At 60.0% G+C, this 22,383-nt stretch overlaps 1 protein-coding gene across 1 annotated transcript; it reads right to left on the bottom strand.

The window, feature by feature from the left end:
* Window positions 1-634: 634 nt before the first annotated feature.
* On the bottom strand, window positions 635-18,076 carry PNPLA3 (patatin like phospholipase domain containing 3). Its single transcript, XM_059681415.1, has 9 exons — window positions 17,794-18,076; window positions 10,448-10,680; window positions 9,320-9,385; window positions 8,327-8,536; window positions 6,341-6,401; window positions 4,425-4,640; window positions 3,486-3,618; window positions 2,523-2,627; window positions 635-2,120 (listed from the first exon to the last, which is right to left on the bottom strand). Exons 1-9 carry the CDS (start codon window positions 18,032-18,034, stop codon window positions 2,105-2,107), a joined length of 1,281 nt encoding a protein of 426 aa, XP_059537398.1. The 5' UTR covers window positions 18,035-18,076; the 3' UTR covers window positions 635-2,104.
* Between the last annotated feature and the right edge of the window lie 4,307 nt (window positions 18,077-22,383).

Raw genomic sequence — 22,383 nt, forward strand, 5'->3', positions numbered from 1 at the left:
CAGGCATTAACTAGACCAGCGGTCCGCGGGCCACCGGTTGGGACCGCTGAACTGGACTACGCGTGGATAATGCCTGAGGGACAGCTCCAGCGCCTGCATGTGCCCCAGAGAGGGAGGGAGGGCTGTCTGACAGGGAGGAGGGACTGGAGATGCTTTCATCTGCAGGTGAGACACCCTCCAGAGCTGCAGGGCTGGGGGCTGCGGGAGGGTGGCAGCTAAGGCCCAGGCCAGGAATCCTTGGCCATTTCTCAGTGAGCACTGCACTTCCTTGTCTTCGAGCTCATTTTTAAAAATGTATAAAACATGCTCATTGTAAGGAGGTCGAGCGATTTTTAAAAAGTGGAAAGAAAATAAGTTTCGTGTAATTTTATCAGCCACTGAACATATTTATTTCCTGATGACAATCACAAAACTCACGCGTGTACCGTCTATGAGAAAACACATGGTCACTGTGAAATACTGTTAGTGTTACAGCCGGTGGGGAAATGAGGCGGGAGGTGTGGCGGGGGTTACAGGAGTCCAGGTGGTGGCAGGCGTGGCCTCCCCACCTCCCTCCAGCTCAGCAAGGGGCAGAGCTTTGTCCTGCAGCCCTGGTGGCCCGGAGACACAGGAGCCAGCAGGGAGGCCAGGGATGGGGGGGGGGGGGGGGCGGTCCCTGTGCTGGACAACGACCCTGTGTCATCACAAGTCGCCCCTGCTCCTAGTTCACAGCTCATCACAGCTCAAGAGAATGGGGCGCACACAGCAGTGGCCCCGGAGCGCCTCCATGTTGAAGGGTGTGCCTGTGAGAAGTGTCCTGTCTGGACTTGCTGGTTCTCCCCTCCGGGACACTTACCAAAGTCGGGGAGAGGTGCCACCCTCTGTCCCAGCGCCTGGGCTGGACCTTAGCACTGATTCTCTCTGTAATATCTGCATGTGTTAGAGCAACAGACACCCACGTTTCCTCTGGAGGGCAGTGCCATGCGCTTGCCAGCAAGTTACCCCCTGGGAGAAAGGAGCTCTCTGTCCCCCTTCTCACTAAGGCTGGGGGTGGGGAGGGGAGCGGAGAAGAAAGGAAAGCAAGCTAGAGGCTGCGGGGGCGGGGGCGGGGGGGGGGGGGGCGGCAGCGGACAGGAGGCCAAGCTGCGGAGTCTGGCTCCTGCCTGGGGCCCAGGGCCTGTCTTGTGCTCTGGACTTGTGAGAAGGCTGTGCTATAAACAGCTCCCTGATCCCCTTGATACATGGCTCAACAGACAGGAAGCTGCCCTTATGTTTCCAGGTCACTGCCATCGTCTAAGGGCCCTGACCTCGGTGCCCTTCTGGAGAAGGACACAGCCCCTGCCGCCCCGGTGCTGGGCCAGTGTCCCCACCCGGCCTGCCAGCCTGTGGCTGTCCCAGCCTCCGGGACACCTCCCCCTGGCCTGCACAGCAGGACGGAGCCCATCAGCTTCCTCCACACAAAGCAGCTCCCCGCAGGGCAGGGTAGGGTAGGGCAGGGTAGGGTAGGGCAGGGTAGGGCAGGGCAGGGTAGGGCAGGGCAGGGCAGGGTAGGGCAGGGTAGGGCAGGGTGCCCCTGAAGCCCTGCCGCCTCCTGCCTGGCTGCCCCTCCCTCAGGATGCCGCAGGCTCCTGGGCTTGCACCTCCTTTGGGCCCTGGAGCCTCTGAACACCTGTCAACCCCATGCTGTACTGAGACCAGGCTCCTGGTCTGTGCCTGGGCCAGGGTGGCTGCCCTCTCGCTGGCGAGCCTGCCGCCACTCGGGCCCAAGACCAGCCTCCTCCACAAGGTCACCGTGGTCATTCCCAGTGCAAACCAAATCTTGCCACCGCCCCCCCCCCTTTTAACTCCCCATGCCTGCCAATAACAGTAGCAACAGAGGCCCTGCCTCCTGAGTGCCCACCCCCGTCCAGTACTGGGCCAGGGGTGCCCAGTGTCTCACAGAAGCCCAGAGGAGGTGCGGAGACCGCCGTTGAGCAGAGAAAGCCAAGACCCAGGATTTTCAGGATAAGATCCAGCCCTCGGAACCAGAACAAGGCCTTCCTGGCTGCGCATCGGGGTACAGATTTCAGAGCAGCCATGTCACCAGGCCATGTTTCAGTCTGGACTTCGGGGTTCCACCACCAGCCTAGGACTCCGCAAGTCTGAGGTCAGAAGGAATCCGCGTTAACATGACACCCGCCAGGCCCCGGAAGCCCCACCCCACCCCGTGCTGCAGGCACCCAGAGCGACTTCCTAGAGGCAAAGCAATGCTCCTGACCCTTCTGACAGGGCGTCCCGCTGCCCCGCTCAGCTCTCCACCCAATCTGGGCCCCAGGCGGAGGCCTTCCCGCCGCCCCCTGGGCCCCGCAGCCCCTGTGCAGGTGGGCGCGGCGAGCTTTCAGCATGGCACCCGCTGACTTACTCGCTGCCTCACACAGGACAGCGCCCCTGCACTGAAAGATACGCTCCTCGTCACCTACTGGGTGCCCCACCATGGTTCTAGAAGGGCCCACAGGCCTGATCGGGTGAAAGGGGTGCCCATCAGACCCACACAAATCATTTACCTGAGCGTGGGGAGCAGGTGCGTCATCAGTCGAGAACAAACCTGGGAAGTTATGGCCTGCAGCCACTGGACGTCGTCAGGAATGTCGGGGAGCCACTGCACCAGTCTGCACAGACACACACACACACACCCATGTCAGCAGGAAGACAAGTCAAAATGAAGAGAGCCAAACAGAAGCTGCACGACAGGCAGCGAGCTTACAGCAATACTCCTTGTCCCGCTAAACTGCCGGCGCACTTCTACTTCCAACCCCATCAATTCTCACAAGGCGGATTTAGGCCCCTCAGTGTGCATGTTACTCCTCACGTGAGGATATTCTTTCCACTGATTTTCGGAGCGTGGCAGGGAGGGGGAGAGACTGAAAAACTGAGAACAATCAATGCACCGCGGATCCCGCAACCGAGGTATGTGCCCTTAATTGGAATCGAACCCTGGACCCTTCACTCTAACCACTGAGCAAAAGTGGCCAGGGACCAAAGTTAGGTGACTTTTGATTCAGGAAAGCTCAAGGGATTCACATGGCAATTAAAGGAGAAGCCTGGTTTTCCCAGATTCAAGATGCCTGAAGCTTGGAGTGGAGACACCACCCGCTCCACGAGCCCGACTGCCTTTGGCCACGTGCGAGCCCAGCAGAGCAAGCCTGACCACAGCCTCCACAGACTCCGCGGCCGTGGACACTAAAGGACCCCACGCCTGGGCTCTGATAAACGCCTGGGCGTCCACGCAGGGCAGGCGGCGTGGGAACAGGCGGCTCATCGTTGGGGCGGGAGGGACCAGGAAAGGACCACCCTGGGCGGGACCACGGAGCTGGAGTTTGAAGGCCGGGTTGGACTTTAGAAGATGGATGGAAGGACATGCTGGCTTAACTCACTAAAAACAAAGGAGACACCAAGTCCATCTGAAGAAAGCGAGTAATGCACATGCCCAGGATCCCAGCGCAGACAAAGCCACCCACACTGCTCACCTCTGGACCATGGCAAGCGCGGACTCCACGGGCAGCGTACAGGGCAGCATCACGTAAGACATGACCTTCACCGGTAGGAAGCTGCAGATCTTGCTCCAGCAGCCACCTCGGGGTCTAAGTGCCTCACTCAGGCCTGAAAGATACCATTGGGGGGAGGGCGTTCCCCCCAGTGTAACCTCACCCAGGTGCTGCCTGCAATTCCAGTGAAACACACAAATCCTGCTGCCAAAGAATCAGAAGCCGGGCCCATGCCCTGGAGCAGGGAGTGCGGCCAGAACAGCCCTGGGACAGCCACGGGCCCCGGATCAACTCTGTCCCACTGGCAGCTCTCCCTGGAGGAGACACCGACCCCCAACCCCACCCGCCTTACAGGCTTTCCCAACACGCCCTCTTCTGCCTGGAGCCCTGGCTTCTGTTTCCCCTTCGTCCTGGCCTTAGGACTTTCAAATCGTAGCAACCTGGGCACCAGTGTCTTGCTTTTCTTTGAATTTCTCCCAGTGCCCAGATGCATCTGGTTTGCACTCCTGGTCCACCTGGTGTCTGACGACATGATCAAATGCACTACCGTCGTTCAAGGACAAGTTCAAAGCTGAGGGTTCGGGGAAGGGGAGGCAGACAGGCTCCTCCAGAAAGAAGGCGTGGAGACGGTGCCCAGGCAGAGAATGGTGTTCTGGAAGAATGGTGATCTGGGTGCACCCGGACCCAGGAACTGGGCGCATGCCCGCTTAACTCCCAACGGGCTCACCGGGAGTGTGGCTTTCTCTGGCCGTGCACACGGGGAAGGGAGGCTGAGCAAGGCACCCGGGTGGGGAGATGGTGCCAGGAGGTGGGGCCTCTCCTCCCCGTGGCAGCATCACCCTCCTCCCCAACCTGGAGAGAAGCCCTCTGAGCCTCAGCGACAGAGAGTAGCACCCTGCCGTCCCGCCAGAGGCGTCTCACCCGCAATGAGCTTGGGCGACAGGGTCTCCAGGATGCTCTCGTCCCAGGGCCGGAGGCTGACACGCAGGTGGGCCAGCAGCTCGGCCACCTCGGGCCTCCCCTGCCAGGCAGCCGCCCTCGGGGAAGCCTCGGGGCTCGCGGTTTCCCAGGAGAACGGAAGGAACTCGGGCGCTGCCGAGGGCACACTCGGGCTCGGACGGGGCCTGTCACAGATGCCTACGCGGGGCAAGGAGACAGGGGGCATGACTCACACACTCACCCACCCATGACAGGAGGCCAGCGGCCACCTGACACTGCAGGCCTGGGATCAGCTCAGTAGCAGGTGGGACAGATGAGGGCAACAGGCTTCACAGGGAGGAGGCGGCACGGGGCTCTGAAGCCACAGCGAAGGGCGCCGAACTCCTGGCTCCGTCACGCACTCACTGTGGGCCGCACAGCCACTGTGGCCTGGGAGGGAAAGGTGCCTGCAGCTAATGCGCACTGACTGTGGCACTGCTGGTGGAGCCCATGTCCCCGGCCCTGATAGGAACGCCCCAGCCAGGCCTGGCAGCAGCCATGCAACTGCTACTATTATCAGCGTCTCCCCGTTTCGGCTGAGGAATGGGAAGCACAGAGAGGTTAAGAGACTCATCCACAGCCACACAGCCCGTCTGGGGCAGAGTGGGATTTGAACCCAGGCCTGACATCAGTCATGGCCCTCTTCCACCACACAACCCTGAAAGCAGTATTAGGCACAGGAGTGTGTGTGTGTGTGTGTGTGTGTGTGTGTGTGTGTGTGTCTGTGTGTGAGGGGGGGGGGGTGCTGCCCCAGGAGTTGGGGCGCAGTAGCCAACACCACAGGGGCTCCCAGCTCCCTCGGAATCGGTGCACAGGGTGGAGGCGGTCTGGGTGGGTGGGGGAGGGACTGTAGTTTTAGAGGTCCCAGTTGCCCTGGCTCACCTGTTGCCTCCATCCTCAGGTTACAAAGACCAGGGGCTGCCCCTGGACGCCCCTCGGTGCTCCTAGATTACCCTCCCCTTTATGCTTCTCTCTCGATCTTTCCCGGGGCCTCCCTTAGGCACGCTGCTCACCCTCTGGGTCAGCACCTGCCCTAGGTGCAGATCTGTTCCCAGAGGACATCACTTGCCCCCCGCCACCCACGACTCCCCTGCAGGACCCCAGGGACCAGCTGCCTGAGGACCTGCTCACATATTTGAACCCCAACACAGCACCGCGCCTGCAAACGCTGGGCCACGTGCCAGTCTTTACAATGACCAAGAATCACCTGGACGTACTTGTATCCCAACTCCCCTCAATACAGAGGAGGGAACAGGCCCAGGGAGGGGAGGTGGCCTCCCCAAAGCCTTCTGAGTGCTTCCCTGAGCCCAGACCATCGAGCCATTGAAAGCCCTTGTGAACTAACAGGGACACTGTGCTGGGAGAGCGCCCTGGAGCAGGGACATCCCGGGTTCCAATCCCAGCTCTGCCCCTCAGTGGGTGGAGTGTGGACCCTGGCTCGCCTCTCCAAGCCTCCATTTCCCCACCTGTAAAATGGGGCAGAGCGTTCCAATGTAGCGGAGCTCATTGGAGCGCTGAGCCCGACAGCTGGTGAAGGTGGGAGCACCACGTGATGTCACATCACCTGGCGCTCACCAAGGCTGCTAACAAACAGCTGAGGAAAAGGGCACATCTGGCCCGGCCAGTGTTTCTCAGTGGTTAGCATCAACCCATGAACCAGGAGGGCACGGTTCTATTCCCTGTCAGGACATGTGTCCAAATTTCGGGCTCAATGCCCAGCAGGGGGCATACAGGAGGCAGCTGATCAATGATTCTCTCATCATTGTTGTTTCTATCTCTCTCTCCCTCTCTCTCTCTGAAATCAATAAAACCATATTAAAAAAAGAAAAGTGCTCATCTTCCCCCCAGCCCACACATACCGTTTTCTTCCAAGAACCTGACCGCGTCTAAATACCCTCGTAGGAATAACTCTGCAAGCACCTGTAAGCAAAGCAAGCGAGTGAACTACCGGGCAGGGTCACTAAGCCTCACTCACTTAAACAGAAGGCCCCTTCAAACTCTGAGCTGCCTCCACGGGCCAGGCACGGCCTCTGTGTGTGCGAATGTTTGGGGCTGTTTTGACAGTGGTTGATTTCCACTTTCCTAACACTGTGATCTGGGAAGACGCTTGTAGAGACTTGTTTTGTGTCCTAACATGTGGTCTATCTTTGTGAATGACCCAAGTGCACTTGAGAAGAATGTGTATCCTGCAGCTTTGGGGTGGAATGTTCCATAAATCTCAATTAAATCCATCTGATCCAGTGTGTCCTTTGGAGTCACTGGTTTCTTCTTAATTTTCTGTGTGGATGGTCTATCCAGTGAAGTCAGCAGGGTGTTAAAGTCCCCTACTGTAACTGTATTACTGTCGATCTCTCCCTTAAAGTCCTTTAGAAGTTTTTTTTTTAAATATATTTAAGGGCTCCTATATTGGGTGCATATATGTTTACCAGGGTTATATCCTCTTGTTGGATTGATCCCTTAGTATTATGTCGTGACCTTTGTTGTCTCTTCTGATGGCTTACATTTTGAAGTCTATTTTGTCAGATATGAGTATTGCCACCCCAGCTTTTTTTTGTTTGTTTACATTTGCATGGAAAATTTTTCCCATCCCTTCACTCTCCTCTTATGTGAGTCTTTTGTTCTGGGGTGGGTCCCTTGTAGACAGCATGTAGTTGGGTCATTTTTATATCCATTCAGCTACCCTATATCTTTTGATTGGAGCATCTAATTCATTTACATTTAAGGTTATTATTGATAGGTACTTATTTATTGCCACTTTAATCCTGTATGCCTAGGTTTCACTATTTCTTCTCATTACAGCAGTCCCTTTAGCATTTTTTGCAATGCTGGCGTGGTAGTGACAAACTGTCTTAGGCTTTTATTTTGTCTGGGAAGCTGTTTATTTCACCATCTATTCTGAATGATAGCCTTGCTGGATACAGTCATCTTGGTTTCAGATTTATGCTTTTCTTAAATATGAATACTTCTGTCATTCCCTTCTGGCCTGTAGAGTTTTTGATGAGGAATCAGTTGACAGCCTTATGGGAGCTACTTTGTGGGTAACAAATTGCTTTTCTCTTGCTGCCTTTAAGATTCTTTCTCTTTAATTTTTGGCATTTTAATTATGATGTGTCCAAGCCAGGGCCTTTTTGGGTTCCTGCTTGGGACTCTCTATGCCTCCTGAACTTGTGTGACTTTTTCCTTCACCAGGTTATGGGAGTTTTCTGCCATTATTTCTTCAAACACGTTTTCTATCCCTTTCTCACTTTCTTCCCCTCTGGCACAACCATTATGCGAACATTGTTACGCTTCACACTGTCCCAGAGCTCCCTTAAACTGTCCTCTGATTTTTTAATTGTTTTTCTTTTTGGTTCTCTGATTGAGTGATTTTTTTCTACCATCGTCTAATTCACTGATATCATCCTAAGCTTCCCCTAATCTGCTGTGAATTCCTTCCAATGTGTTCTTTATTAGTGCTATGTCAATCTTTATTTCCGACTGTTCTTTTTTCATATTTACTATATCTTTTCTCATGCTGTTGAGCATCTTTACCATCATTATTCTGAACTCTATATCTAATGAATTTCTTATCTCCATTTCATTTATCTCTGCTATTGGAGAATTCTCTTGTTCTTTCATTGGGGGTTGTTTTTTCATCTCTCCATTTAGGGTGCCTGTTTGGGTTTGTGACCGTGTATTCGGTAGATCTGCTACGCTTTGGGCAGCACAGTTTAAATGTCCCCAGATGATTCTCAAAATCAGAGTGGGGCACCTATTCACTGAGGGGTCTGCTTTGGTTTGTCTGTGTAGTGAACCACACTAGTGGGTCCCCAGGAGCACAGAGCTGAACAAACAGCCCCACTCACCTTGACATCCGGGGGGAACACCATTTGCCTTATCAGCTGGACGTTCTCTAAGCAGAAGCGGAGACTGAGCCTGTACACGTCCATATACAGGAAGTTCGTGGACTTGACCTTAGGACAGATGTCATGCTCCCCAAGGAATGGGGACACAGTGATGGTCGTCTTGTCATCGAAGCAGGGTACAGTGTTAGTAAACCCTCCATCCACATACCGCTTGTGAGGGAGAGAGAAAACACATTCTGTCAGAGGCTCTGGGCAGGGGCTTCTCAGAACCACAGCTGACCCAGGAGAGGACCAGGTTTGGGGAGACTCTTTCAACACTTTCGGCTGGGCAGGCAGGTTTGGTACAAGCTGGACAGTCTGCACCTGTCAAACCAATGCCAGGAGCCCTGCCCCATGTGACATCCTCAACTGTCCGCAGACAGGACAGATGTCCCGGGTGGGGATCAATCAGCTCCAGTGGATAGCGGCTGCCCAGGAAGGAGCTGCCCCTGGTGCTGCACAGCCCAGCACGCGGCCCAGAGCCCGCAGAGCACACACTCCACTCGGACTCTGCCGGGCAGGGCTCGCCATCAGCCGCATGTGCCTACAGAGAGTATTTGCTGATGGAACGGAACCGTAGCTCTGACGGCAGCTTTGCCCCAAGCCACGGGCTGGAAGGACAGTCAGACCCAGAGAGGACTGACTCGCTCCACCCTGAGAGCGAAGCTCGACTTAAGGGAGTGGCTGAGTCTTAAGTGTCGTATTCTTTAACTAGGCCATGGGGCACCTGTCCTTGGTGCCCAGGTGAGGATGACATGAACCAGCTCACCTTCCAGAAAGCCAGATAGTGGGTTCTTGGTGAGGCTGGTTGGGCTGGGGGTGGGTGGGGTGGAGATGCGGCAGCTATGGAATCACTGTCTCAAGGCTGAGCCACAGAAGGCCCTGTGTTCGGATGCCTGCGCCCAGCATTGTGCAGGCAGGAGCTGTGCAAACACAGTATAAAAGCAGACTTACCACGCCTCTGAAGGTCGGAGGGATTAAGCCACAGAGGTAAGGTATGAAGGAGGAACAGACCAAGGCCTGTGAAGACAAAAGGGAGTGAAACCACAGGCAAAGCAGTAGGCCCTTCCTTCCCCTGGGCCTCCCTGAGCCTTCTCTCTGTGAGCGAGAAGAGCAGCTGGTCTGACTGTGCTCTTTGCACACAGTAGGCACTTTATTTAAGGGGTTGAATGAACAATGAACCCACCCACACAAGTGTAGTTCAGCCCCAAGTATATGTCCCTGCTGCCCACGAGAGTCCCAGTGGCCATCGCAGACCGGACCTGGAGCTGTGGACGCGATGACTGACCGGGAAGGACTGGATCAGACTCCAGCTGCTTGACCCGCTGGCCCTGGACCCCGGCCCGGGATTCCGAGGCAGCAGCTTGGAGGAGGGGCCTCAGGCTGCAAGTCTCACAGGCTCCCAGGTGATGCCCACACGGGTCCAGGGACCACAATGGAGTAGCACCGGCTGGAGAGCATTAAGCAGCACACAGCACTGACTCACAGAGAGAAAGGACTCCTGTGGGAGGGACAGGTGCTGGCTGAAGAGAAGAAACTTCCAGAAACAAGGTTCAATGACAGATGGTTGTGGCTGCTGAGATGCAGCTGGCTCTATGGGCCAGGCCGCTCTGCTCTGCAGACGTGTGTGAAGTGAAGTGTCTATTGATCCCCCATGAAGGCATCGGGCAAGTGCACTGTCTTGTGACCTTGCAAACAACCTCCTCTGGGCTGGGTCCCTAGGACAGAGGCTCCGCCTCTCGCTGCTTCCCTCAAGCTGTTCTCCTGCAGGAACACGCATCCCGTGCAGGAGGGACCCCGAGGGACAGGGCCCTGAGGAGGTGGACAAAGCCACGCCTGCAGGATGCGGAGCCATCCTTTCACACGGAACCTGTGCTGGGCGCCCAGGGTTTCCCAGGCTGTGGCCCAGACCACGGGGGGCACAGCATGTACGTCACAGGGTGCAGGTAACAGACAGCGTCCCGGCCGGCCAGGTGCTGGTCCGTGTAAGAAAGGGGGCAGGTGGCCTGTGCCAGCCTCTCCGTGTGACTCCCAGAATGAAACCGCCCCTCACTGCCAGCACCAGACAGGCCCACCGCTTACGTCCACAACGTCGTCTTTGGACTGAAACTCGGACACCAGGACGTTTTCCCAGTCGGACACTCGGGTCAGCGAGATGCACATTTTGCCTGAGATGAGCTGGTGGACGTTGTCCGGGAGGTGTCTGTGGAAAGATTCTCGGAGGAACCTGACTATGTTGAAGGACGGATGGAGGATGCTCACGGTCCGGCTTCTGGCAGACTCAATAAAGTCTCTGAGGACCTGCAGGGTGTGGTCTGTGGGGAGACAAGCCCACAGGGGGTGGATGTGCCGCCTGGGAGAGGGGCGACTGTGGCAGGACCAGAAACCGGGCGGAGGGAGCTGTGTTCTCACGTGCCTGCAGAGCCCTTACAATGGGGATCGTCCAAACTGAGCTGTAGTTAGAGGATCTCAAAACTTAATGCAAAATAGAATGTAAAATATCTCAACACACCCTTATACTGACAAAATGGGAGCAGGGCACTGCTTGGAGATGTTGGGATGAACAAGGCTAACTTCACTGTGTCTTACTTTTTGCTTCCTGTCTCTGGGAAACGTAAAATGACAGCGCGGCCTGCACTGTTCCTGTTGCACAGCGCTCTCCCGGCCTGGCCTTGGGAAGAGGCCTCCAGAAACCCAGGTGCGCTCTCCTCACCCCTCTCCTCACAGAGGCAGAGCCAGGGAGGCCTGACTCCAGGGGGAAGAGAGCACCAGGCCAGCACCAGGGCCCGAAGCCTGTCTGTACCTCACACCTGCCTCCACCTCCCACCTGCCTCCACCTCCCACCTGCCCCCACCTCCCACCGGCCCCCACCTCCCACATGCCACCCCCTCTCACCTGCCTCCACCTCCCACCTGCCTCCCCCTCTCACCTGCCTCCACCTCCCACCTGCGTCCCCTCCCACCTGCCTCCCCTCTCACCTGCCTCCACCTCCCACCTGCCTCCCCTCTCACCTGCCTCCACCTCCCACCTGCCTCCCCTCTCACCTGCCTCCACCTCCCATCTGCCTCCACCTCCCACCTGCCTCCCCTCCCACCTGCCTCCCCTCTCACCTGCCTCCACCTCCCACCTGCCTCCCCCTCTCACCTGCCTCCACCTCCCACCGGCCTCCCCTCTCACCTGCCTCCACCTCCCATCTGCCTCCACCTCCAACCTGCCTCCACCTCCCATCTGCCTCCACCTCCAACCTGCCTCCACCTCCCATCTGCCTCCACCTCCAACCTGCCTCCTCCTCCCACCTGCCTCCCCTCTCACCTGCCTCCACCTCCCACCTGCCTCCACCTCCCACCTGCCTCCCCTCTCACCTGCCTACACCGCCCACCTGCCTCCACCTCCCACCTGCCTCCACCTCCCACCTGCCTCCACCTCCCACCTGCCTCCCCTCTCACCTGCCTACACCGCCCACCTGCCTCCTCCTCCCACCTGCCTCCCCTCTCACCTGCCTCCCCCTCCCACCTGCCTCCCCTCTCACCTGCCTCCACCTCCCACCTGCCTCCACCTCTCACCTGCCTCCCCTCTCACCTACCTCCACCTCCCACCTGCCTCCACCTCTCCCCTGCCTCCCCTCTCACCTACCTCCACCTCCCACCTGCCTCCACCTCCCACCTGCCTCCCCTCTCACCTACCTTCACCTCCCACCTGCCTCCACCTCTCACCTGCCTCCCCTCTCACCTACCTCCACCTCTCACCTGCCTCCACCTTCCACCTGCCTCCCCTCTCACCTACCTAGACCTCCCACCTGCCTCCACTCTCACCTACCTCCACCTCCCACCTGCCTCCACCTCTCACCTGCCTCCCCTCTCACCTACCTCCACCTCCCACCTGCCTCCACCTCCCACCTGCCTCCCCTCTCAGATACCTCCACCTCCCACCGGCCTCCCCTCTCACCTGCCTCCACCTCCCACCTGCCTCCACCTCTCACCTGCCTCCCCCTCCCACCTGCCTCCACCTCCCACCTGCCTCCACCTCCCACCTGCTTCCCCTCTCACCTGCCTCCACCTCCCACCTGCCTCCACCTCCCACCTGCCTCCCCTCTCACCTGCCTCCACCTCCCACCTGCCTCCACCTCCCACCTGCCTCCACCTCTCACCTGACTCCTCCTCCCACCTGCCTCCACCTCCCACCTGCCTCCACCTCCCACCTGCCTCCACCTCCCACCTGCCTCCCCTCTCACCTACCTCCACCTCCCACCTGCCTCCACCTCCCACCTGCCTCCCCTCTCACCTGCCTCCACCACCCACCTGCCTCCACCTCCCACCTGCCTCCACCTCCCATCCGCCTCCTCCTCCCACCTGCCTCCACCTCCCACCTGCCTCCACCACTCACCTGCCTCCCCCTCAACCTGCCTCCACCTCCCACCTGCCTCCTCCTCCCACCTGCCTCCACCTCCCACCTGCCTCCCCTCTCACCTGCCTCCACCTCCCACCTGCCTCCACCTCTCACCTGCCTCCACCTCCCACCTGCCTCCACCTCCCACCTGCCTCCCCCTCCCACCTGCCTCCCCCTCCCACCTGCCTCCACCTCCCACCTGCCTCCACCTCCCACCTGCCTCCACCTCCCACCTGCCTCCACCTCTCACCTGCCTCCCCCTCCCACCTGCCTCCACCTCCCACCTGCCTCCACCTCCCACCTGCCTCCACCTCCCACCTGCCTCCTCCTCCCACCTGCCTCCCCTCTCACCTGCCTCCCCCTCCCACCTGCCTCCACCTCCCACCTGCCTCCACCTCCCACCTGCCTCCACCTCCCACCTGCCTCCACCTCTCACCTGCCTCCCCCTCCCACTTGCCTCCACCTCCCACCTGCCTCCACCTCCCACCTGCCTCCACTCTCACCTGCCTCCACCTCCCACCTGCCTCCACCTCCCACCTGCCTCCACCTCTCACCTGCCTCCCCCTCCCACCTGCCTCCACCTCCCACCTGCCTCCACCTCCCACCTGCCTCCACCTCCCACCTGCCTCAACCTCCCACCTGCCTCCACCTCCCACCTGCCTCCACCTCTCACCTGCCTCCTCCTCCCACCTGCCTCCACCTCTCACCTGCCTCCCCTCTCACCTGACTCCTCCTCCCACCTGCCTCCACCTCCCACCTGCCTCCACCTCCCACCTGCCTCCACCTCCCACCTGCCTCCTCCTCCCACCTGCCTCCCCTCTCACCTGCCTCCACCTCCCACCTGCCTCCTCCTCCCACCTGCCTCCACCTCCAACCTGCCTCCACCTCCCACCTGCGTCCCCTCTCACCTGCCTCCACCTCCCACCTGCCTCCACCTCCCACCTGCCTCCACCTCCCACCTGCCTCCCCTCTCATCTGCCTCCACCTCCCACCTGCCCCCACCTCCCACCTGCCTCCACCTCTCACCTGCCTCCACCTCCCCCCTGCCTCCACCTCCCACCTGCCTCCCCTCTCACCTGCCTCCACCTCCCACCTGCCTCCACCTCCCACCTGCCTCCCCTCTCACCTGCCTCCACCTCCCACCTGCCTCCACCTCCCACCTGCCTCCACCTCCCACCTGCCTCCCCTCTCACCTGCCTCCACCTCCCACCTGCCTCCACCTCCCACCTCTCACCTGCCTCCACCTCCCACCTGCCTCCACCTCTCACCTGCCTCCACCTCCTACCTGCCTCCCCTCTCACCTGCCTCCACCTCCCACCTGCCTCCCCTCTCACCTACCTCCACCTCCCACCTGCCTCCACCTCCCACCTGCCTCCCCTCTCACCTCCTCCACCTCCCACCTGCCTCCACCTCTCACCTGCCTCCCCTCTCACCTACCTCCACCTCCCACCTGCCTCCACCTCCCACCTGCCTCCCCTCTCACCTACCTCCACCTCCCACCTGCCTCCACCTCCCACCTGCCTCCACCTCCCACCTGCCTCCCCTCTCACCTACCTCCACCACCCACCTGCCTCCACCTCCCACCTGCCTCCCCTTTCACCTGCCTCCACCTCCCACCTGCCTCCTCCTCCCACCTGCCTCCACCTCTCACCTGCCTCCACCTCCCACCTGCCTCCACCTCTCACCTGCCTCCACCTCCCACCTGCCTCCACCTCCCACCTGCCTCCACCTCCCACCTGCCTCCCCTTTCACCTGCCTCCACCTCCCACCTGCCTCCACCTCCCACCTGCCTCCCCTTTCACCTGCCTCCACCTCCCACCTGCCTCCACCTCTCACCTGCCTCCACCTCCCACCTGCCTCCACCTCTCACCTGCCTCCACCTCCCACCTGCCTCCACCTCCCACCTGCCTCCCCTTTCACCTACCTCCACCTCCCACCTGCCTCCACCTCTCACCTGCCTCCCCTCTCACCTACCTCCACCTCCCACCTGCCTCCACCTCCCACCTGCCTCCCCTCTCACCTACCTCCACCTCCCACCTGCCACCACCTCCCACCTGCCTCCACCTCCCACCTGCCTCCCCTCTCACCTACCTCCACCACCCACCTGCCTCCACCTCCCACCTGCCTCCCCTTTCACCTGCCTCCACCTCCCACCTGCCTCCTCCTCCCACCTGCCTCCACCTCTCACCTGCCTCCACCTCCCACCTGCCTCCACCTCTCACCTGCCTCCACCTCCCACCTGCCTCCACCTCTCACCTGCCTCCCCTCTCACCTGCCTCCACCTCCCAACTGCCTCCACCTCCCACCTGCCTCCACCTCCCACCTGCCTCCCCTCTCACCTGCCTCCCCTCTCACCTGCCTCCACCTCCCAACTGCCTCCACCTCCCACCTGCCTCCACCTCTCACCTGCCTCCCCTCTCACCTGCCTCCACCTCCCAACTGCCTCCACCTCCCACCTGCCTCCACCTCCCACCTGCCTCCACCTCCCACCTGCCTCCCCTTTCACCTGCCTCCACCTCCCACCTGCCTCCACCTCCCACCTGCCTCCACCTCTCACCTGCCTCCACCTCCCACCTGCCTCCACCTCCCACCTGCCTCCACCTCCCACCTGCCTCCACCTCCCACCTGCCTCCACCTCTCACCTCCCTCCCCCTCAACCTGCCTCCCCCTCCCACCTGCCTCCACCTCTCACCTGCCTCCCCCTCAACCTGCCTCCACCTCCCACCTGCCTCCACCTCCCACCTGCCTCCTCCTCCCACCTGCCTCCACCTCCCACCTGCCTCCACCTCCCACCTGCCTCCACCTCTCACCTGCCTCCCCCTCAACCTGCCTCCACCTCCCACCTGCCTCCTCCTCCCACCTGCCTCCTCCTCCCATCCGCCTCCTCCTCCCACCTGCCTCCACCTCCCACCTGCCTCCACCTCTCACCTGCCTCCCCCTCAACCTGCCTCCACCTCCCACCTGCCTCCTCCTCCCACCTGCCTCCTCCTCCCATCCGCCTCCTCCTCCCACCTGCCTCCACCTCCCACCTGCCTCCCCTCTCACCTGCCTCCACCTCCCACCTGCCTCCACCTCTCACCTGCCTCCCCCTCCCACCTGCCTCTACCTCCCACCTGCCTCCACCTCCCACCTGCCTCCACCTCCCACCTGCCTCCTCATCCCACCTGCCTCCACCTCCCACCTGCCTCCACCTCCCACCTGCCTCCACCTCCCACCTGCCTCCTCATCCCACCTGCCTCCACCTCTCACCTGCCTCCACCTCCCACCTGCCTCCACCTCTCACCTGCCTCCACCTCCCACCTGCCTCCCCTCTCACCTGCCTCCACCTCCCACCTGCCTCCACCTCTCACCTGCCTCCCCCTCCCACCTGCCTCCACCTCCCACCTGCCTGCACCTCCCACCTGCCTCCTCTCTCACCTGCCTCCACCTCCCACCTGCCTCCCCCTCAACCTGCCTCCACCTCCCACCTGCCTCCACTCTCACCTGCCTCCACTCTCACCTACCTCCCCCTCTCAGCAGCCTTCACCCTGTCACGTGCCTCCACCTCTTACCTGCCTCACCCTGTCTGCGGGCACAGCTCAGGGCTGGGCCTGTCCCCTGCTATGGGAACCCCTCAGTGCTCTGCACCTCATTGGGGTCCTGGGGTCACAGCCCCAGTTAAATGTTCAACCACGTGGGTGGCTCCAGGTCACCTTGGGGACAAGGACTGGCTTTAGCACTGCTATAGCCCGGGGCGAGGGGGCGGGGGGGGGGTGGACTGGCCGTCCTGGAGGTCACATCCTGCCCTTTGCTCCCCTCCCCCTGCAGGGAGAAGGCAGCCAGGGTGGCCCCCTAACCCCACCTCCCACTCAGCCCAGGTCCCTCCAATGGCAGGAAGTCCCTCCAATGGCAGGGCTGCCCTCCTGGCAGGAGACTCCTGTCACCAGAGCAGGGGCAGCCCTGCTGGCTGGGTCCCCCCCAGCAGCCCTGGTCACAGCCAAGAGGAAGTCCCTGAGGAGCCCAGGGAAACGGGCTGATGAGGGGTATCCTCTTCCTTCTGGGGCTTTGGGTGCCAGCAGCTCCACACTGCCCCTTGCTCCCAGCTCTGCCCCCTGATGGGGAACCCCAAGCTGAGGAGGCTGCACCCCAGTCCTTTAGGCCAGCTGGGCACCAGCCCACACCCCTCCCTCCCACTGGCTTCCACATGCACAGACGTTAATCCCTACAAAACTTAAAGGGCTGTCATTTCCTGCGGCCCTGAGTGGGGTGTGGAGGGTGAGCATGGTGTGGGGGGTCCAGGGGCCACTCCAGCCCGGAGGAAGGGCCTGAAACACTGGGAAGGAGAGGAGATAGCTCTCCTACCCTCCTGCACACACACGACATCCCCCCTCCCCCTCCAACCTCCTCAACTCCAAACCAGCTGCTCTGCCCAGGACTCCAAAGAGCTGCCCTCAGCCTGAGCCCCATCCAAGCCCGCCTCCACCCCGCCGCTCCCCAGGGCGGGCGCACAAAGGGTGCAGGAGGAGGGAGGAGAGATGGTAGTTGGTCGTGTCTCCAGCCCCTCAGTTTACAAACAAAAGTAGGCGCCCACCTTGGGGCCCAGGCCACAGCCCACATCTGGCTGGTGAGACCCAGGGCACATGGACCCTCCCGCGGGCACGCAGCTCAGCAGGAGCCGGCAGAGGGCGGGGACCACGGGGACCAGCTCCCCCCACTGCCGTCCGGGTCGCCTTCCCTGGAAGACCCCGCTCGGTCCCGGGAACAGGCTTCCCTCAAGCCCCGGCTCCAGAAGGGGGTGAGGAGGGAGGCGCTCGGGATTCCCACGCCCAGAGGAGGCGCTTCCAAGGCGCCCCCTCCCAGACTGGGCCACAGAGCCCCCCGTGCGAGGCGAGAGGGCGCAGTGGAGGGGGCATCTGTCTGCGGAGGCGCGGGGGGAGGGGGGGCTGCAGTGTCGGTGTCCAAACTCGGATCCACCGGGCACCCCGCAATCCTTAGGAGTCGCCCGCAGCCCAGGCCTGGGGGCGCCCCCTCCTGGCAAGGAGCCCGTGCAGCCCCGGACGTACCAAGGGGAATGCGGGCGAGGAAGGTGACGCCGTGCAGCGCCCCAGCAGAGGCACCGAAGATCATGCGCGCGTCGCGGAGGACGTGCGGGGCGCGCTCGCTCAGGCAGCGGGTCGCCCCGAGGTGGTAGAAGCCCAGGAAGCCGCAGCCCACGAAGGACACGCTCCAGACATGCTCGGGGTCGCCCAGAGCGGCAGCGGGTCGGAGTCCGGGAGGCGGGGTCTGCGGTGCAGGGTCCGCCATCCTCCCCGCCTTAACCTCACCAACTCTCGCTCTGAGAGAGGCCTCCCAGCCACCAGGTGTTCCCTGCGTGACGGCAGCGCGCCTGGCCCCGCCCTCCAGGGCGGAGTGGAGGAGCCGGCGGGCAGCCCGGTGGTCCAATCCCGGGCAGGTGCCCACCTGTCAGTCGTTGCACCTGCTGGACGGGTAGTATTCTGGGGTGGGGCCTGGGAGGAGTGGACGGGCTGTGGGGCGGGGCCTGGGAGGGGCAAACAGGCTGTGGGGCGGGGCTTAGGAGGAGCTGATGGGCGGAGGGGCGGGGCCTAGCGGTGGCAAACTGGATTTGGGGCGGGGCTTAAGAGGGAAGGTGGGGCGGAGGGGCGGGGCCTGGCGGCAAACAGGCTGTGGGCGGGGTCTGGGAGGAGCTAATGGGCGGGGGGCGGGGTCTGGGAGAGGCAGACCTGCACCTGAGGGAGGGTGGGGGAGCTCTCCCTTCTCCAAATGACAGGATGTCCTAGAAAGAGACAGCGCCCCCTGCAGTTCCTCTTCATCCCTGAGTCAGGGAGGAAGCAGCAGTGGACACTGAGGTCTTTAGTTTCTTCCCGACACGTGGTTGTTCCCCTGTTCACAGGCCTTAGGCGGCACCGGCATCTACACGACCCGCGTGTGATGGCTTTGCTCTGTTTCCTGCAGTCTGTGTATGTGATGTCTCAGTGCCTGGCAAGTGGCGGCGATTCTCTTTTCAGGACAGTGACGCCAAGTTTCCATTTCAAAGTTTCGCTTCTAAGTTGATGTAGTGACGGGGTGACCAAACTGTTGTAGCCGAAGCTTGCAGGACCCCAACCCTGGATTTCCCCAAGGGGTGACGACTCAGTCCGTAATGAAGCGAAGGCGGTGACTTCCAGAACCGCCCACGAGACTCCGCACCTTCTCAGAGGGCAGCAGGCGGTGCGTGGGCTGGGCCTGGTTCCCGGGGTGGGACGTGCATGCAGACAGGCGCCCGCTCGGACTGTGCTGGCTCAGCGCCGACCCAGGGGCTCCGGGGCCCACTCACCGCCTCCCTGCAGTCCCGCAAAATGAGGGCAGGCACCCTTCCCCCAGTTACCACACCCCACGCCTGTGGGAGGCCTGGGCTTCTCCGTCACCTGCCTGGTCCTCCCTCAGTGCCCCAGGCTGGCTTTGACCTCCCACAGCCACGCACCTGGCCCAGCCTTCCCCACCCCAGGGACAGCCTCGGGCAGGCAAGGGAGCAGCCCTGGGTCAGCCTCAGGTCACCCTGCACCCCCACCCTCAGCCCAGCCTCCCAGCCCGGCTGTAATTCACACAAAGTTTACCCTGGTAGCCTATTTTTAAAGGCACAGTTCAGTGTCCTTAAGTGCGTTCCCAAGGTGTGCACACATCACCATTGCATATTTGCAAATTGGTTTCATCTTGCAGAACAGAAACTCTACCGCCATGAAACACTGAGTCCCCTCCCGCCTGCCCAGCCCCCGCGGCCAGCATTTACTGTCTGTCTGTGAATTCCTCGCCTGCAGGGGCCGCAGAGAAGGGGAGTCACCCGGGATGTGTCCTCCTGGGACTGGCTGATGTCGCTGAGCATAATGTCCTCAAGGTCACCGGGTGGTACCTGTGTGGGAATCTCCTTCCTGGTTCAGCTGCCTCACAGTCCACTGTATGTACTGACGGGGTTCAGGACACACTCCCCCAAAGACGCCCCGTGGCCTTTGGGTATTTGTATGCGAAGGAACCGCTGAGCTAAAGCCAGCCCTCCTTTGGGTATTTGAAGGTGAAGGACTTGAGAAAGGGCAGGGCAGGGCAGGCAGGACTCACTGCCAAGTCCCTGGGCAGGTCATGGGCCCTGATGTGAGAGGTGCTGCCCTCTGCAGGCCCGAGGCCATACTTGTCTCCAGACGCAGAGCCACAGAGAGGCTTCTGAGTGGACAGGTTTTGCCATGTTCCCCCAGGTCCCCACACTGACCTCATTGCCTCTGTCCGGTCACATCTTTCTAGAACTTTCCACCCTTCACCCAACCAGCATAAGAGCACCCACGGAGTCATTTCCTTATGCAGGCTCCTGTGTCTGGTCAGACTTATACCAAACTAGAGGCCCAATGCACGAAATTTGTGCAAGAGTAGTCCTTCCTTCCCCCTGCTGCCAGCACCAGGTTCCCTCCGGCACCCAGGACCTGGGCTTACCTTGCAGCCCCGGCTTCGTCCAGAAGGTCGTCTGGTCTAATTAGCATATTATGCTTTTATTATTATAGATAATTTCTATGCTTTTTTCAGAAATCTGTCTTTTGCTTCAGGGGTCAAGAACTTCAAGGGGTCAGTTAGTCAAGAATTTTAAAAAGTAGAGGGATGGAGGACGAGGGAGGGATGGAGGGGTCAATGGGGGGAAAAGGGAGACATGTAATACTTTCAACAATAAAGATTTAAAAACTAAAAAATAAATGCATAGAGGGGCCCTGGCCAGTGTGACTCTGGTTAGAGCAGGGGTCCTCAAACTACGGCCCGCGGGCCACATGCAAATACAAATATTGTATTTGTTCCCGTTTTGTTTTTTTACTTCAAAATAAGATATGTGCAGCGTGCATAGGAATTTGTTCATAGTTTTTTTAAAAACTATAGTCCGGCCCTCCAACGGACTGCTCAGCTGGGATACGGCCCTGCTGTGGGGCCCGGGCCCGCCAAGGCTGTGGGCTCCCTCTGCGCCCTGCTGCTCTGCTCCGCGCTGGTTGCCTTGCCCTGTGCCAGCTGCTTCCTCTGCTCCGCTCTGTGCCAGGGGGACAGCGTCAGTGCTTCAGCTCCAGCTGGGGAAATGCCAGCTGGGAGGAAAGGGCAAATGCGCCCCTAGAGCCAGAGGGCAGCTGGTTGGCAGGTGGCCCTGCCTTCAGTACCCGATGGGTCCGTCCTCATACAAATCCTCGCAGTTTGATTGATCCAAAGGACACTGTCCTGATTGGTCAGAATGGAGCCACTCTGATTGGTCAGTAAAGATGTTGATGGGGAGGCTTGGCCTGGTGGCTCAGTTGGCTGGAGCATTGCTCCTGGACCCCAAAGGGTTGTAGGTTCCGTCGCCAGTCGGGATGCAGGTACAGGGTTCTGTAAGACATGAACATCAGGGGGCTGGGGGCAGGGTCTATGAAAACTACCTTTGCAACTTTTCACCAAATCTGAAATTATTCCAAAATGAGCTGTTCGGCCCCGGCCTGTGTGGCTCAGTTAGTTGGCTGGAGAGTCATCCTGTGCACCAAAGGGTCTCGGGGTGGATTCCTGGTCAGGGCACATTCTGGGTTGCGGGTTCGATCTCTGGGTTGCGGGCTCGATCCCTGGTTGGGGCGCATATGGGAGGCAACCAATTGATGTTTCTCTCACATTGATGTTTCTCCCTCTCTCCCTCTCCTTTTCACTCTAGAACCAATAAAAAACAAACACACGAACATATCCCTGAGTGACGATGAAAAAAAAAAAGTTCATGAAAAAAAGAAAGGCAGAGTTCAGTGAGAAGGTGGACAGAGGGAGGAAACGCATTTTGAGGACAGGGAAGGGCAACCATGGGTGTCGTGCCAGAGGACTTTTGCAATCCTCTCTTTTGCAATGTTTCCTCTTTGGAGCTCACGTCTGGTTACAAAGGAAGAGAGGAGAGAGAGCCACCTGGAGCCCTCGGAGCCCAGCTGGAGGCCAAGGCGGTGCCCAGCTTCCCCGCCTTCTGAAGGACCAGCAGGCAGGTGCCCCGAGTCTCAGACTCCAAGTCCGGGAGGTCAGGGCTGATGCGGTGTCTTCAGGATGAGGAAAGCCACACCTGAGAGCCATACCTGCCGGCCCACAGGGCCTGCATTTAAGATCACGCCTCATCGGAGGCACTTGTGGGCTCTGGAGAACTTTGTGAATGAGCCTCCATGTCAATGGATTTAAAAAACTGCTTTGCCACTTTCTCTCCCGGGAGCACGAATGCATCCTCCTCCTCCCTTTCCTCCTCACCCCAGGACCCTTACCATTCCCCCCCCGCCCCCCCCCCCCAGGCTCTAAGGTCCCTTCCTTTACCTCTATAACTTGGTTCACAGCCCATATCTTCTAGGAGTTACTTTTTTAAACCACCTCTGTGGTTTACCAAATAAATGTTCTCTTATACAGTGGGGCCTTGACTTACGAGTGTCTCGACTAACGAGTTTTTTGAGATACGAGCCGTCTCTCGGCCGATTTTTTGCATTGAGTTTCAAGGTAAAATTCGGGTTACGAGCCAGCTTCAGATACCCCACTGCTAGTTGGCGCATCGAACGTCACAGTGAACACCACAACATCAGCCCAGCATCACGTGTCTCACTCGTTCACTTCTTGATTTGACATACGAGTGATTTGAGTTATGAGCTCCG

The sequence above is a fragment of the Myotis daubentonii genome, chromosome 2, assembly GCF_963259705.1.
Source record: "Myotis daubentonii chromosome 2, mMyoDau2.1, whole genome shotgun sequence".
Classification (NCBI taxonomy): Eukaryota; Metazoa; Chordata; class Mammalia; order Chiroptera; family Vespertilionidae; genus Myotis; species Myotis daubentonii.